This window comes from Pistacia vera, unplaced genomic scaffold (assembly GCF_008641045.1).
Source record: "Pistacia vera cultivar Batoury unplaced genomic scaffold, PisVer_v2 Contig65, whole genome shotgun sequence".
Classification (NCBI taxonomy): Eukaryota; Viridiplantae; Streptophyta; class Magnoliopsida; order Sapindales; family Anacardiaceae; genus Pistacia; species Pistacia vera.
This window is the reverse complement of record NW_022196501.1, coordinates 974,968-989,776: the sequence shown is the minus strand read 5'-3', so window position 1 is coordinate 989,776 and position 14,809 is coordinate 974,968. Positions and strand designations below refer to the sequence as shown.

Here is a 14,809-nt window from a genome sequence, read left to right as displayed (position 1 = left end):
CTAAACAGTCAGTAATAAATTAATCACAACTTGCTCAATAAAAATCCAATTGATGAGAGGTTTGAATCTTTGGAAATTAGAAAGTTAGGGCTTTAATTTGATATATTATACAATGAATTAGGATAATTATAGACCTGCTGCCAAACCATTCATTTTATCATTAGACACATAAAACAAATTCAATTTTAGTGATGACAAAGGAAAACAAATATTGATATGTAGTTTTAATTGTATTTGTTCAATCTCTTTTTTTTGATTTTTGGATTGATTTTACTATTTGATTTATGGGTTTTGTGGGTTTTACAATTATCGTCTTTCTTTAGGATGCTATCATCAGATGCTTTTTTTGTTATAGGTGGCTGTCAATTCTAATTGCAACAAATAAATTTGTGTCACAAGACCTTTATCTTCATGGCTTCTTCAATGCTTCAATTAAGTTGCCTTCAGATTATACTGTTGGAGTTGTTGTTTCTTTCTATGTGAGATCTTTTCTCAACATTCTCAATTTTTTTTTAATTTCTAAAATAATAATAATATAAATAATTCATTTTCTCTTCTCAACAATCAAAATCAGTTTTTCCCTTTGGCTTAGCAAGTCTCTTGCTTAAAAATTCATATTTTTCAACAAGGTTTCTCTTTCTTTGACTGATTTATAGACTTATCAATAATAAAAAATGCTATATCCTTCGAACAATTGCACCGAAACACGTGGAGGCTGCCACGTTGGATGATTGAATACTGACATAAATGCAGTTGGACGGCCGTCCATACATCCAGGACAACCGTCCATAAAAAGTTGTTTTGTTTTAAAAAAAAAAACAATGGACTCCCGTCCAAATTCTATGGATGGGTGTCCAGTTAATATGGACGGTCGTCCATAAAGATGGACGCCAGTCCATCTTCTATGGACGATCATCCATCTTATGGGGACGGCCGTCCTCAAACGATGGACTGATGGACTGCCGTCCATCGTTTGTGAATTTAAAAAAAAAAAATAGTTTTAAAATATAATAGGGACGGCAGTCCATCTGTTGTGGACGGTCGCCCATCTTGTAGGGACGACCGTCCACACTAGATGGACTACCGTCCCCAGTTTGTGAAATTTTTATTTTTTAAAATATAATGTACATATGGACGCCAGTCCATCTAATGTGGACGGCCATCCCTTGTGTATGGACGCCAGTCCATGTACTTTGGACGACCGTCCATACTAGATGGACGTTAGTCCAAAACTAAAGGATGACCGTCTGCATTACATGGATTGGCGTCCATATTTGTTGAAAAAAATATTTTGTTTAATTAATATTAATGAATGACTTTTCTAATACACTTCATTTGTACACGCCAATTTTTTTTTATTTTCTTCTCTTGTCCTTCGTCTTTGTCATTTGTTTTTCTTCTGTTCTTCGTCTGCGCCATTTGTTTTTCTTCGCTTCTCCTTCGTCTGCGTGTTGTGATTCCTTGCTTTGACGCCAGTTGCTTCCTCAATAGCCAAGCACCAGCAGCAATACCTCTTTTTATTGAGATAACCGAGAAACAAACATAAATATCAAACCTTTTAAAGCTCGAAATTTTTTGTTAAGGTAAAGAATTTTTGATTTATTTTATATATTTATTTAGTTTCATATTCTATTTTGGATTGAATATATGTTTGATAGATAATATTTGTTGGCGACTGTTGTGAACTAGATTCGTGAACGCGAAAACTGGTATTAGTTGTGCATGAAATAACGGAATATGGAAGAGTCTAGTTTGCCTTGTTTCAATGATGTTGAGGTAAATTGTGTTTGAAACTTTTTTAAATGTGCTGTATTGTATTGTTTATTATGATGTGTTGTATTAGCACATTCTAATTTTCTTTATTATAAAACCATTGAATCAGGAAAATGAATATGATGAATTAGAAGATATGGGATGTGCAGAGGAAGAAGTGGAGCCTCATATTGAAATGGTGTTTGATTCAGTTGATAGTTTGGTGAAGTATTACAGAAGGTATGGGAATAAAATGGGTTTTGAAGCAATGATATGTACGTCAAAGAAATGAGATGACAGGGAGATGAGATACGTGACAGTGGTGTGTTCTTGTTCTGGGAAGGAGAGAAGTAAATACAGAAATACCTTGAAAAAACAACCTGTTGCAAAAACAGATTGTAAGAGTCGGATTAGTGCAGCTTTGAATGGTGAATACAAATGGGAAATTAAATCAGTTGTGTTTGAACATAACCATGATCTTACAAGTCTGACGAAAAGAAGATATTTCAAGGTAAACCGAACGATACAGCCTTTTGTGAAAAGGAGGCTTGAAGTTAATGATCAGGCTAGGATTAGATCGTGTAAAAATTTTCAGTCATGTTCAGTTAAGGCATGAGGTGTAGATAATTTGACATTTCTACAAAAAGATTGTAGGAATTACATTGAAAAAGTTAGAAGGCTACAACTTGGAGTTGGAGATGCTTCGGCAGTACTAGAATATTTTATGAAAATGCAAAAGGAGAATTCAAATTTCTGGTACATGATTGATGTAGATGAAGAGAGTCGATTAAAAAATGTGCTATGAGTATGATATGCTATTTACTGCTTTTGTGGGGGTTGATCATCATGGATATTCAACATTGTTAGGTTTTGGGTTAATTTCACATGAGGACACAGAGACATTTGTATGGATGTTGCTCCTAATGGAATTATCACTGATCAAGATAAGGCCATGCAAAATGCAATTGAGATTGTTTTCCCCGGTACAAGACATAGGTAGGTTCTGGGCAGGTATGTCTACTACCCAACGTAGTGAAAGTATGCATATATTTTTCGATGGATATATAAATTCTAAAACAACATTGAAACAATTTGTGGAACAATATGATAATGCATTGCGAGATAAAGTGGAAAAGGAAAGGGAGGCTGATTTTAGATCTTTCAAGTCTTGGATACCATGCATAACTAATTACCCAATTGAGAAACAATTTCAAAATGCATACACAACTACAAAATTTAAAGAGCTTCAAGAAGAGATTGTGGGGAAGATATATTGTGAATTATCTTTTCTGAAAAAGTCCGATTCGTATGAGGAGTATCAAGTTTTAGAAGATGTTTGGTTTGGAGATAGTAATTGGCGTGTTCCCTTTCTGGTATACTTTGAAGAAAGTTCATGTGATATTCGTTGTAATTGTCATTTGTTTGAGTTCAAAGGATTTTATACAAACATGCCATTATTGTGTTGATTCATAAAAGGGTTTCATACATTCCAGATAGGTACATTCTACGGCGTTGGAAGAAAAACATAAAAAGATGTCATACGAAAATCAAGGTAAGTTATAATAGGTGGAGCACAAACGTTGAAGGACAGCGTTTTGAGAAGTTGTCTAATCTAATGCTGACAGTAGCTGATATGGCATCAAACAATGAGGAAGACTGTAACATGTTGATGGAATTGATGACTGGCATGAGAAATAAGTTGGAGCAGAAGGAAAGTGAGGGAGGGCTTGGTAGTAAAGAGGGGGACAATCCTCCGAAAGAGGGGAATAGTCTAATTATTAGTCCACGGGTAGCTCGCATCAAAGGTTGTCCTCTATGCAAAAGAAAGCAATCGAAGGTTGACGAAATTGTACGTATAGGGCTAAAAATAAAAAATTGCGAAAACAAATACTTGGTATGAGTTATACACCCATTCTGACATGATATTTGTTTTTTAAACATTGTTTACTTATTTGAAGTTTATAATAATATTTACTTGATTATTAATGTGTTATGCTACTTTATAGGGAAAGAATCATCAGCAGAGAGAGACAACATCGCTGAAAGTGTACCGGGAACTCAAGTGTTGTCAAATGATGTTGTTGCTACTCAGGTATGTGTTATGTATGTTGTATAATTGTAAAAACCTTAAGTTTTCTATAATATGTGCTAAATTGTGGTTGTTAAACATTGATAGTTGTCCACTGGTCCGATTCAGAATCTCGTAGGAAATAGTAATTTATGTATTGGATAGGAGGATGTAAATGATTAACATGTTTCGTTGGGAGAGATTTGATATTGTTAACCGGTTGAAGCATATACATTTGTATTCGGTAGAAATTATTCGCGTTGTGGTTAATTTCTGACGAATGCAGTTGAGCTATATGCTGAATCAGTTGCTTGGTTTTTATTATTTTTGTTGCTGGTTGGGTAAGAATAGACTGTTGGTTGTAGGGTGCTGAATTCATAATAATAACGTAAATGTACATATTATCCTTATTCTGAATGTTTTCAGTGTATATTATCGTCACATTTCAGTATATATTATTCTACATTTCATTTCAGATTTTAATTTGATATGTCTTTTGGTATGTTTAGTATTACATATACATGAGCATTCATATATGTATTGAACAATAATTAATGATATGATACTGTGGCAAATATAATCTTCGTACATAACATTTATACTGAGAATTAACATTCATATGATATTGGAGAAGTTCAGCTAATTGAGAACATATTGTGAAATCAAACTTTATTAATTAACATATCTGCGTACATACAATTTAGTATTTGAACTACACATAATTACAATTAACATTCATAGTGCGTTCCCCAAAGATGTTGAGAAGGTGAGGTTGTTCAGTTGTTCTTCATCCTAGTGTAGAGGGTGGAGGCTGACTGGAGGAGGACGAGGCTGGTGACAATTTCTTCATCATGTTGGATATTTCTGTCATGCATTCCCCAAGGATGTCAACCGTTTCTTCTATTCTTGATGCGAACGAGTTGAAATCACTTTGCACCTGATCCTATTGTTCCTGCATTTTCCTCTCAATATGTGAAAAACTCTCTTCTTGAAACCTTTCGATCCGATCAATTCTGCTTACTATTTCGTCTAAGGTATGAGAAGACATTTCTTGTACATTCTGAGAAGATCCAGGTTCAATACTTGTTCTTCTTCTTTTGCGCACATAGACTCGTCATTTATTTTCCCCTTCTGGAATAGGGACACCTTCTCGAACCATTGCCTCTTCCTTCATTTCATCCCTAATCAGCAACCATTCTCCTGACACATTCTTTTTAATCAATCCCATTTTAGACAATGTGACATCCCCCAACAAATTATTTGCAGAAAATGTTATCTTATTGGCTTCATTTGAAGGGGTGATCTCAAAACCCAACTTCTTAGATATTGGCGTAACAACCATCCCCTAATAAATGTCACCTTTTTCTGCTTTAATCTCTCCCAACTTCTTAATTAATAACTTTTCTGAATTTACTTGCTTCCTTGTTATTGTTGTTTCCATCAACAATAAATCCTTCACTGTCACATTTCCATTTGTCTCTTTGCTGCCATTAAATGTGAATGTTAGAAATCTGTAAAAGACTCTCATGGCAGGATTCTTTAACTTTGTAGATTTACACCTATGTGGATGATAAACCCTATTCCAGAAACATCCGTCCAAACTCATTTGGAATCCCACGTTTTGGATACGTTATCCAAACCTTCAAAATCAATCCCTATCCAATTTGCTAAGTCCTGTGGCCTCACTACACAATTCTGATTCTTTAATCTAAAAAACATTTTATACAACGGTAAATCATCAGTACTTGTCTCCACAACTTCCAAACTACTAAAAAACTCATAAATCAAATGCTTATATCCGTCATATCTAATACTCACCAACTGGTCCCATTTCAAATTACGGATCCAACCTTTAATCTCATCTCCTAAACCCAAACTAGTTATAAATCCTAAATTCAAACTTCTTCCAAGACAAATATCTCTTTTCGCCATCTCTATGTATTGTTTTTTATGTTGCGTGTCTCAAAATTGGACCCCAGATGACGATGTGCCTCCACCCGGAGTGGTTGTGTTTTTTGCTCTCACCATTTTCTGCTTTCTTCTAAAACCAGCAACTTCCTAGAAAAAAACATATCCATAAGTAATTCATGTTATATGACAAAACATATATGACATTAGACCACCAGATTGTACCCTTTTAAACCAATATTACATTCAAGATATGTGGTTCAACCAATCCAACTTAGGCATCACTTGAATGAACTAGAAAGTAGAAAGACATTTTATCATTGTCTCTAATGCACATAATTTTCTCCTAAAACTAACAAATAAATCAAGCACATCACACATCTATCCTGCCTTGCAATAGGAAAAAGCACACTTACTAGCAAAGTCCAAAGGCCAAAAAGCTTCCTCACAATTACCACAACCATAATCTTAAGCATAAACTTTAAAGCACATACAACATAACCATGTATCCCACTTTAACAGCATACTATCAAAATCAATCACATTGCAGACAATCGAAAGAGAAATTAATCAAAATGGCAGCATATTTTCTCCCCAGTTCTTCCCATACTAGTCTTTTTAAAATGACAAGTCAAGCAAAAATGAATTGAGAAAGAACTATTTCTATTGCACCATGCTTGTATAGCCTGAAAAATAAGTATATAACAGACTTTGAATTTTGGTGCACACATTTTGTTCAGAAAATATATATTCAAAAATTAAATCTGAGTAAAAAAAAAAAAAAAAAAAAAAAAAAGCAATAAGAAGCAACCCAACAAGAAAAGCAATAAGAAGCAAATAAATAAGTAAAAAAAAAATACTAGGTGCAATAAGAAAAAAATCCTCTGGTTTGCTGCATGTTTAACGTTGTCATAAAATAGACAGATTACATACAACAGACTAGTGGGACTGGTTAAAGTAGACAATGGTAAAAATGACATCACTTTTGGTTTAGTAAAAGGCCAAACAGAAACGCCATCGTTTTAGTCTTTTGCTTATACTTCCCTTTAAGCAAAACTGGTTTACTTTTCAACTATCTCAACTAGACTACCAATTGTGCAGTCTTTGAATCTTTCTCTTAACCTGCATTGAACTTGCACATTAAACTTGCAACTCAAATCAGCTTCTCAAATCAGGCATTATAAAATTTGCATTAAACTTGCACCTTCAATCAACTCCTCAAATCAACTTCAAAATTGCACATTAAGCTTGCTGCTTAAATCAATTCCTCAAATCAACCTCAAAATAGCACATTAATCATGCAGCTTAAATCAATTCCTCAAATCAACCTCAAAATTGCACATTAAACTTTCAGCTCAAATCAACTCCTCAAATCAGGCATTATAAAATCTACATTAAAACTGCAGTTCAAATCAACTCCAACTCAACTTATTAAACCTGCAGCTCAACTCAATCCACTTCAAATTTGAACATTAAACTTTCAGCAAAAATGCTTTATAATCCTACATTAACCTGTAGTTCAAATCAACTTCAACTCATTCATTAAACCTGCAACTCATCAACCAATATTTAGAAGCACCAAATCTGCAGCTCATCTCAAACCTGCAACAGCTTAAACTAATCTCCAACTTACTCAATCAGTTAGGAACAACAACAACCAAAAAAAAAAAAAAACCGATGTTTTGCATTACAGTGTCTACTGACAAAAACAGATGTTTAAGCCTAAATTGGTAGTTCAAGCTCCCAACTCTGATTGTTTATAACACTTGACAATATTTTGTAGGCTTAATTTAATTGTATCATGCATAATATTGAAAAAAAATTGAAAAACGAAAGTGTAAGCTTTTTCCAAGAGAGCAGATCACACAACCAACAAACAACCTTCAAAGAGAGCATATCACACAACCAACAAAAATGTAAGTTTTTTCCAAGCCAAAAACACTCAAAACAGAACACTTCTATTTATCAATTACACAAACCAGTCCCACCAAATTGATAGGATTTCTCTTTATCAACTCAACTCCATTAAACACAAATGTAGAATCCAACACATTCATCCAACATAAAAAAAAAAAAAAAATTGAAAAACGAAAGTGTCTAATTACCAATGGTAGATAAGGAAGACAAAGAACAAGAGCGCATATGAGATGAGGAAGACAAAGAACCAGAGCGCAGATGGAAGACGAAGAAGAAGACTGCGACTGTGTTGTTTAAATTTTAAAAACTTCCCCCCAAATTTTTTAACCTAATATGTTTTTTAATTACAGTACGGACGTCTGTCCAAAACTAAAGGACGGACGTCCATTCCTTATGGACGACCATCCATTACTTACGGACGACTGTCCATACATAATGGACGGGCGTCCATTCCTTACGGATGGCCGTCCATACATAATGGATGCCATTTATGGACGGGCGTCCAAAGATTTTATTAAATTTTTTAAAACCACATTATGGACGGGCGTCCATTCCTTATGGACGTCTGTCCACACGTTAGGGATGCCCGTCCACAATTTATGGACAGGCGTCCCAAGTTTTTTTAAAATTTTTATATTTACATTATGGACGGGCGTCCTTTATTTGCGGGTGCCCGTCCAAAATTAAGGGACGGCCGTCCATAACTGATGAACGGTCATCCCTAAATGTTTTTAAATTTTTAAAAACGCTTGTTTATGGACAGGGCATCCATTAACATATAACGCCCGTCCAATATTTATGGACGGTCGTCCCTATTTTTTTTTATTTTTTTTATTCCATTTATTGATGGACGGGTGTCCTTTAAATGGGACGCCCGTCCGTAGTCAATGGACCCCTATCCATATTATATGGATGGGAGTCCATGTAAGTGAACGGCTGTTCACTAGAAGAAAATTTAATAACGTGAAATGTGTTGAATGGTGTGAGTCACAGGACACGTAGGCCGGTACAAGATTTCGGTGTAAAAAGCCCGGTGTCTGTAGCATTGTTGATCAATAATACCCAGTGAGTTATCTTATAATTTTTTTTGCTTTTCTTGACAAAGTTTTAAACTTTGGTTGCAGATTTCAAATAGTGACATATTTGAAAAGAACCATGATGATATAGACTTTGAGTTTAATTTATGGATATTTTATTTATTGATTTTTTAATTATCAATTCAATATAAAATGAACTTCAATATAGAAAATATATATTTAAAACACAAAAAAACCAATAATAATGTAAAAAAAAAATAATAATAATAAATATACTCATGCAACGCAACTTGAAAATGAATACAAGTTACAGAAATTGCGGAAGGTCAGTATAAATTTTAAGTTTAAATAGTTGATCTTGATAATATTCAGGTGATCTTAAATATCATACACGATTCATTACAAAATACTGGCATCGAATATCAAAGAAATGTCTGCAAAAATAATATAAATTGTACAAGGTGATGATCCTGAAAATATAATTACACCATATAATATTCTCGTGATCTTCTTAAGTTTGATGAATGATTTAATGACATCTAATTATAATTGATATTAATAATTATACAAGTACAATTATTAATTTTATCTTAACACAACTTTGTATATATATAAAATTTATATTTACTTTAAAATTTGTATAATTTAACAATTATTATGTCTTAATCTAATTAGCTTATTTTGTTAAAATAAATTTGTTTACAATCTATTTATAAAACATTGAATAATCGCACGGGCCTCATGTCTAGTTTAATTTATATTATGAAATCTTTCTCTAGTTTGTTTTACTATTAGTTTCATGTTAATTTTTTATATTATTTAAGATACAAAAATTATGTTGGAAACTTTATAAATGCAATAATGGGAAAAAAGCCCAGGCCCTTCAAAACCCGGTCCCAAAGGGTCCGGGCTCAAAACCCAATCCCAAGACTGATCCTGGACCATGCTCATTTTTAGACCCCCGCCAAATTACATGAATCCTCTGACAAATATACAAAACCTCCCACAATATATGAAATACATAATAAATTTAAGAGTTAAAAATACTTTTATAAAAAAAATTAAGAATTAAAAATAAAATTTTTCAAACCCATAAGATCGGTCTTGAGACCGGTCCGAGCTCTAAAAAAACTCATGGGCCCAGGATGGTCTTGAGGATTTGGGCCCGATCTCTCAAAGACTTGTCTCAATTTGGGACCAGACCTTGAGGGCCTAGGCCCGGATCGCCTGGGCCTGGGCCTTGCCCACTTTATGCAATATTAGTCTACACAATTAAATCTATGTGTTTACGTGCAATCTTTTAAGAAAATAAGCTAATATACCTTAATTCTTGTTTCTGCAGTTCTGCCAAGTATTAAAAACAAAAAATAGAAAAATTTATTTAGAGTAAAAGAAATGAACAAAATAACAAAAATTCTTAAGTCATCTAGTTTTAAATATCAAACCAAATAAATATTTATTAACTCGTATGAGTAGAAATTATAACATCTTGTTATCGATCTAATTTTTTTATTAAATCAAATCTCGAGGTCGATTTTAACTCTATGGGTGCGTTTGGTTTAGGAAATGTTGGATTACGGAAAATATTGGATTACTGAAAAATTAGATTACCTTGAAGATTATTGGAAATCTTTAGGAAAATGTGTTTGGTTAGTTAGAATAAATTAGTGGGTATGTTTTATTAGTATGTTTGGTTGGGAGGAATAAATTGATGGGTATGTTATTTAAATTACTGAATTGTCCTTTAACTAAATATTATTATTATATTATTTTTTAATATTGATTAGTATTTGGATTATTATAACCCTCTGCATTTAAAAACTTAGCAAAAACAACCCCATAATAAAAATTTGGAAAATCAACAAAGCATCCCCACAACTCAGACACTGCCGATCGCCGGCAACTTAACGGCGCACGAAAGACAGGAAATAACCTCTGTGAGGCCGTATAACCATTCCGGCCAGAGATCTGGCCGTTGACAGCCAGATTGATGGCCGTTAACGGCAATAGACATAGTCGTTGACGGCCATCAATCTAGCTGTCAACGGCCAGATCTATTGATAGCCAGATTAGATCTAGCCGTCAACGGCCATATCAGCGCACTGCAGCCATTTCTGACCTTCTATGTGCCTTTCTGGCGGCGACAGGTGGTTGGGGGAGATGGCTTGAGTGGACTGCAATTTGTTTTGAATTCAAGGGTAATTTTGTTTAAAAAGTTAATTAATTGAGGTGAAATAGTAAAGGAATATTCATGTAAATAAATTTAAAAATAAAGGTATCATTGTCCTAAAATTTTATTAATAAGGGATAGAATTATAACAAATAAAAGATTACCCTGACAATCTTACAATACCTAAAAAAATGAAGGTAATCAGATTACCTTAAATATTACCAACAGTAACTACTATTGATATTTGAAGATTACAAGAATCTTATATTACTTGACAACCGAACGCAATAATCAAATAATATAAGATGATATAACCTCGATAATACCACGTTACCCCCAACCAAAACGCCCCTATAAATTATTTTGAAAAACATATCAGCATGTATACCCGTCAACTGACTCTTTAAGAATTTTCTAAAATACATTTTTAACTAAAACGTCTAAACTACAAATTAAATCTTAAGGGAGTATTAGTTTCTAAATTATAGATTAGATTTTCAAAGAGTATTAGTTAAAAAAAACAATTTTTTCATAATTTAATCTAGCAACTTAAAAAAAAAAAAATGCATAAAATCATGTCATGAAAAACCCCTTTAGATAATGGCCTTTATTTCAATCTCCGTTCGTTGTTACCGAACAACATCTTTGTTATACATCATTTAGCATAAGCAACACAAGCAACTTCTAGGGAAACTGAATAAAATGGCATGAAATATGAGAAACATTCAACATTTCCATGAGACTCGTACATTGCTCATTTTGTCTTCTGAGAATGATCAAGCAGACTATGAGCTAGAAAGCCTTCCACTGCAAACTATGCCTGTAACATCTTCTACATCCTTGATGGGATACGGCTCAAGCTTGCCTCAATCGATCCATGTGGTTCATCTGTTGGTAAATACACATCATCTTTGAACTGCAGAATTCGACAAAAACGTTAATGTTATCATGAGTCGATTAATCCGTTTTCAGTCAATACATTTATTTAGCAAGAGTTACCCATAGATGCAATAATGAAACTTAATCTTCATGGTTTGTAAATATCTGCAATTAGAGTATGATTTCTAATGTACCATAGGGGTAATGAATCACCAAAAAAAGAAAATTACCTTCACAATAGTGTTCTTATCTCTGTTTGATAAATTAACCGGCAAGAAATGGATATTTGGCATTTCTAGTTCAACCGAAGATATGTCGGAGAAGCTGAAACCATGGAAATCAAGAATCAGTCAGAATAACGCCACTTACAAAAACCAAAGCATGAGGTTAAGTGTCAAAAATGTGGATGAGCGCGTGCATTCATGAGTCTGCACACACAAGCTAGATCAAGAGAGCAAAGGCATTGATGGTCACCTGGAGAGGACAGCCTTTGCCATGTCATAGAGAGTGCTTTGAACAGATGGGCTGTATACTCCCACTTTTGGATGACCGAAGAACGTATCCATCAAAACTTTTTTTACATCCAGGTATCTCTCAGTGAAATAAAGTGGATTCTCAGGGAGTTTGAAGGCAGATGGATACCAATACCTGCATCCACATTTAAATTAGGATCACACCTCTGCATCCTCCTAACTTGGGAGGTGGGAAAATTAAGCTAGGAATCAAATACAAATGGTTCAAAATTTTAGAACAAAAAAACCTAGATGCATGTGAAAATCATTGTCAACTTATATGTATAAATTCTGTACCTCCATGTACCAGTGACCTCTGTCGCCAGCATCCTCTCTCGAGTATCGGGAAGAGCCGTGTATTTGTCCCTAATAAACCCTTCAAAGCCAGACTTTTCATAACGTAGCATCCAAAGTCAGCAATCAGCAAAAGAATTATAAAAGCATGCTAGATCAACACTACCCCAACCACTGAATTACCATAATCCTAACTTCAAGCAGTTTCTACCATCGAGCATCAGATAAACATAAAAAATTACGAAGATGTACAACCTTCTTCTGTCCTACATCAACACCTCAGAGCTGATTTAGGCTATATAAAAAGGTAAAGATAAATGACTTTACCTTGGTGGTCTTCAGCAAAGCTAGTCCTTGAACACCAGAATTAATCTTCAAAGCACCATTCTCGTGTAGTATAACCTCTGTGGTATGCTTCTCAGATCCGAGTTTGAAACCTTCAAACCAAAGGATCAAAAGCAACTTAGAAGAAGATTGGAAATGATGATCCACGGAATTTCGTATCCATACAACATTCTAATCATCACTAACAAGTATAATAACAATAATCTTATATTCCAAACTGATGGATTAAAGGGACTAACCATGTTCATGTGGTTGCCCAGCTACATGTAAACGTTCCCATGGCTTCTCCACTATATTTATTATGGCACCAGTAACCTGAAGAAAAGAAAACAGCACTGTTCAATCCTCCAAATAATTCATAAATAAAAGTACCAACAGGGCTCATTAACGCTCTAAATAAGTCACTTCACTAATTAGATTGCCCGGAGATCTACCCAACAATGCCGGCAGGGTCACTGGCCAGATTCAAATGTCTTTAATTTTCAATTATTTTCAAATACGCTGTGTAATAAGGTTCTTCCAATCAGAAATCCTTCAATTTTCATTGCAAAAAAAAAAAAAATGCGTTTGCATAAAAATAAATCTACCTGACGATAAAAAGATACGAAGTGTTTGGCAAGTAGCACAGCAAAGTCCTCCACTGAAAGTTGCTCTGAACATTCCTTCGCTTTAGCATATACCTATAAAAATTAAAGTTTTTAATTAACAACTTCAATTTTTAATTAGATACTTTCTAATTTTTTTAAAAATGAATATTCACCTCACAATTCCTAGCACAGACTTTTCTCAGTACATCCATTTTTGAATTTTTATTAAATCAAAATTTTATGCTGATTAATATTTAATTAAATAAAAAAATACAATAAAATTAAATAATACTTAAATCGCACAGAAAAATAAGAAAAACTAAAACAAGCTTGACTAAAATTTAAAAAAAAAAAAAAAAAATCGTTTGTAAGATTTTAATAAAGCGAGTGTACGTAGAAACGCGATCGTTTAGGCATGAAAAAATGTACGGACAGCGTGTCAGTCAAAAGAAAGTAAAACTAACAAAATAACAAACGTACGGTGTTTTTCATGGTGTCAGTGGCGACAATATCCGAGTTGTCGCCGTCAAGATAAGCGTTGATGCATTTGGAGAGCAAGCTGATGCTGACGTTCCATTCCACCATGGAGTCGCGGCCGTCTTTGCCTTTCCAAACCCTGGCCACTCTCACTCGAGCTTTGCCGTGTCGCTGCTTCAAATTGAAGCCTTCCACCTCCAATCCTCTCGCCATCGCCGTGAATCTGATTGGTTCGCGATAAGATGCAGAGGAGAAGGGACGAGAAGAGGAGGAGCCGAGGGTTAATGTGATCAGATCAAATGGAGGAATGAATTAATCTGCTTATAAAAGGAATAAAAAATAGTTTTTTAAAAAAAAAAAAAAAAAAAAAAAAAAAAAGGAAACCGGAGAAAATGGGTAAAAGTAGATAATTTGTCATACCGCATATGATTATTTTTTACTTTCACTCTCCACTAAGGCGCGTGCTTTGACAAATGAACTAACTTTTTTTTTTTTTTCCGCCAAATGTTTTTAAACTCGAAATATTTCTTCAATATCATTTATAACGGGTAATGACAATGTATTACAAGATAATCTTTAATATTCACAAACAAAACATTATTAATTTTTTAAATATGAAAGTTCTATTTCTTAAAAGTAATTATATTGATAACACTATTTTAAAACTTTTACGTGAAGAAATTGTAAAAAATTGATGGAAAGATAATAAAATAGTATGTAAATAACTTTATCTAATAAACTATTGGACAATGATTCTTTCTTTATTTAACTTTATTTAAGCTTTTTAAGATCTCCAAGACCAATTTTAAATTTACGGTTAAGATCTTTTTCATTTTTTTGACTAAGAAATTTTTATTAAATAA

General features: G+C 33.7%; 1 protein-coding gene across 1 annotated transcript; it reads right to left on the bottom strand.

The window, feature by feature from the left end:
• Positions 1-11,428: 11,428 nt before the first annotated feature.
• LOC116111772 (uricase-2 isozyme 2-like) lies at positions 11,429-14,264 on the bottom strand. The gene is made up of 8 exons (XM_031397919.1): positions 13,950-14,264; positions 13,470-13,562; positions 13,122-13,197; positions 12,865-12,974; positions 12,541-12,632; positions 12,206-12,379; positions 11,962-12,055; positions 11,429-11,768 (listed from the first exon to the last, which is right to left on the bottom strand). The coding sequence occupies exons 1-8, from the start codon at positions 14,157-14,159 to the stop codon at positions 11,685-11,687; spliced, it is 933 nt and encodes a 310-aa protein (XP_031253779.1). The 5' UTR covers positions 14,160-14,264; the 3' UTR covers positions 11,429-11,684.
• Between the last annotated feature and the right edge of the window lie 545 nt (positions 14,265-14,809).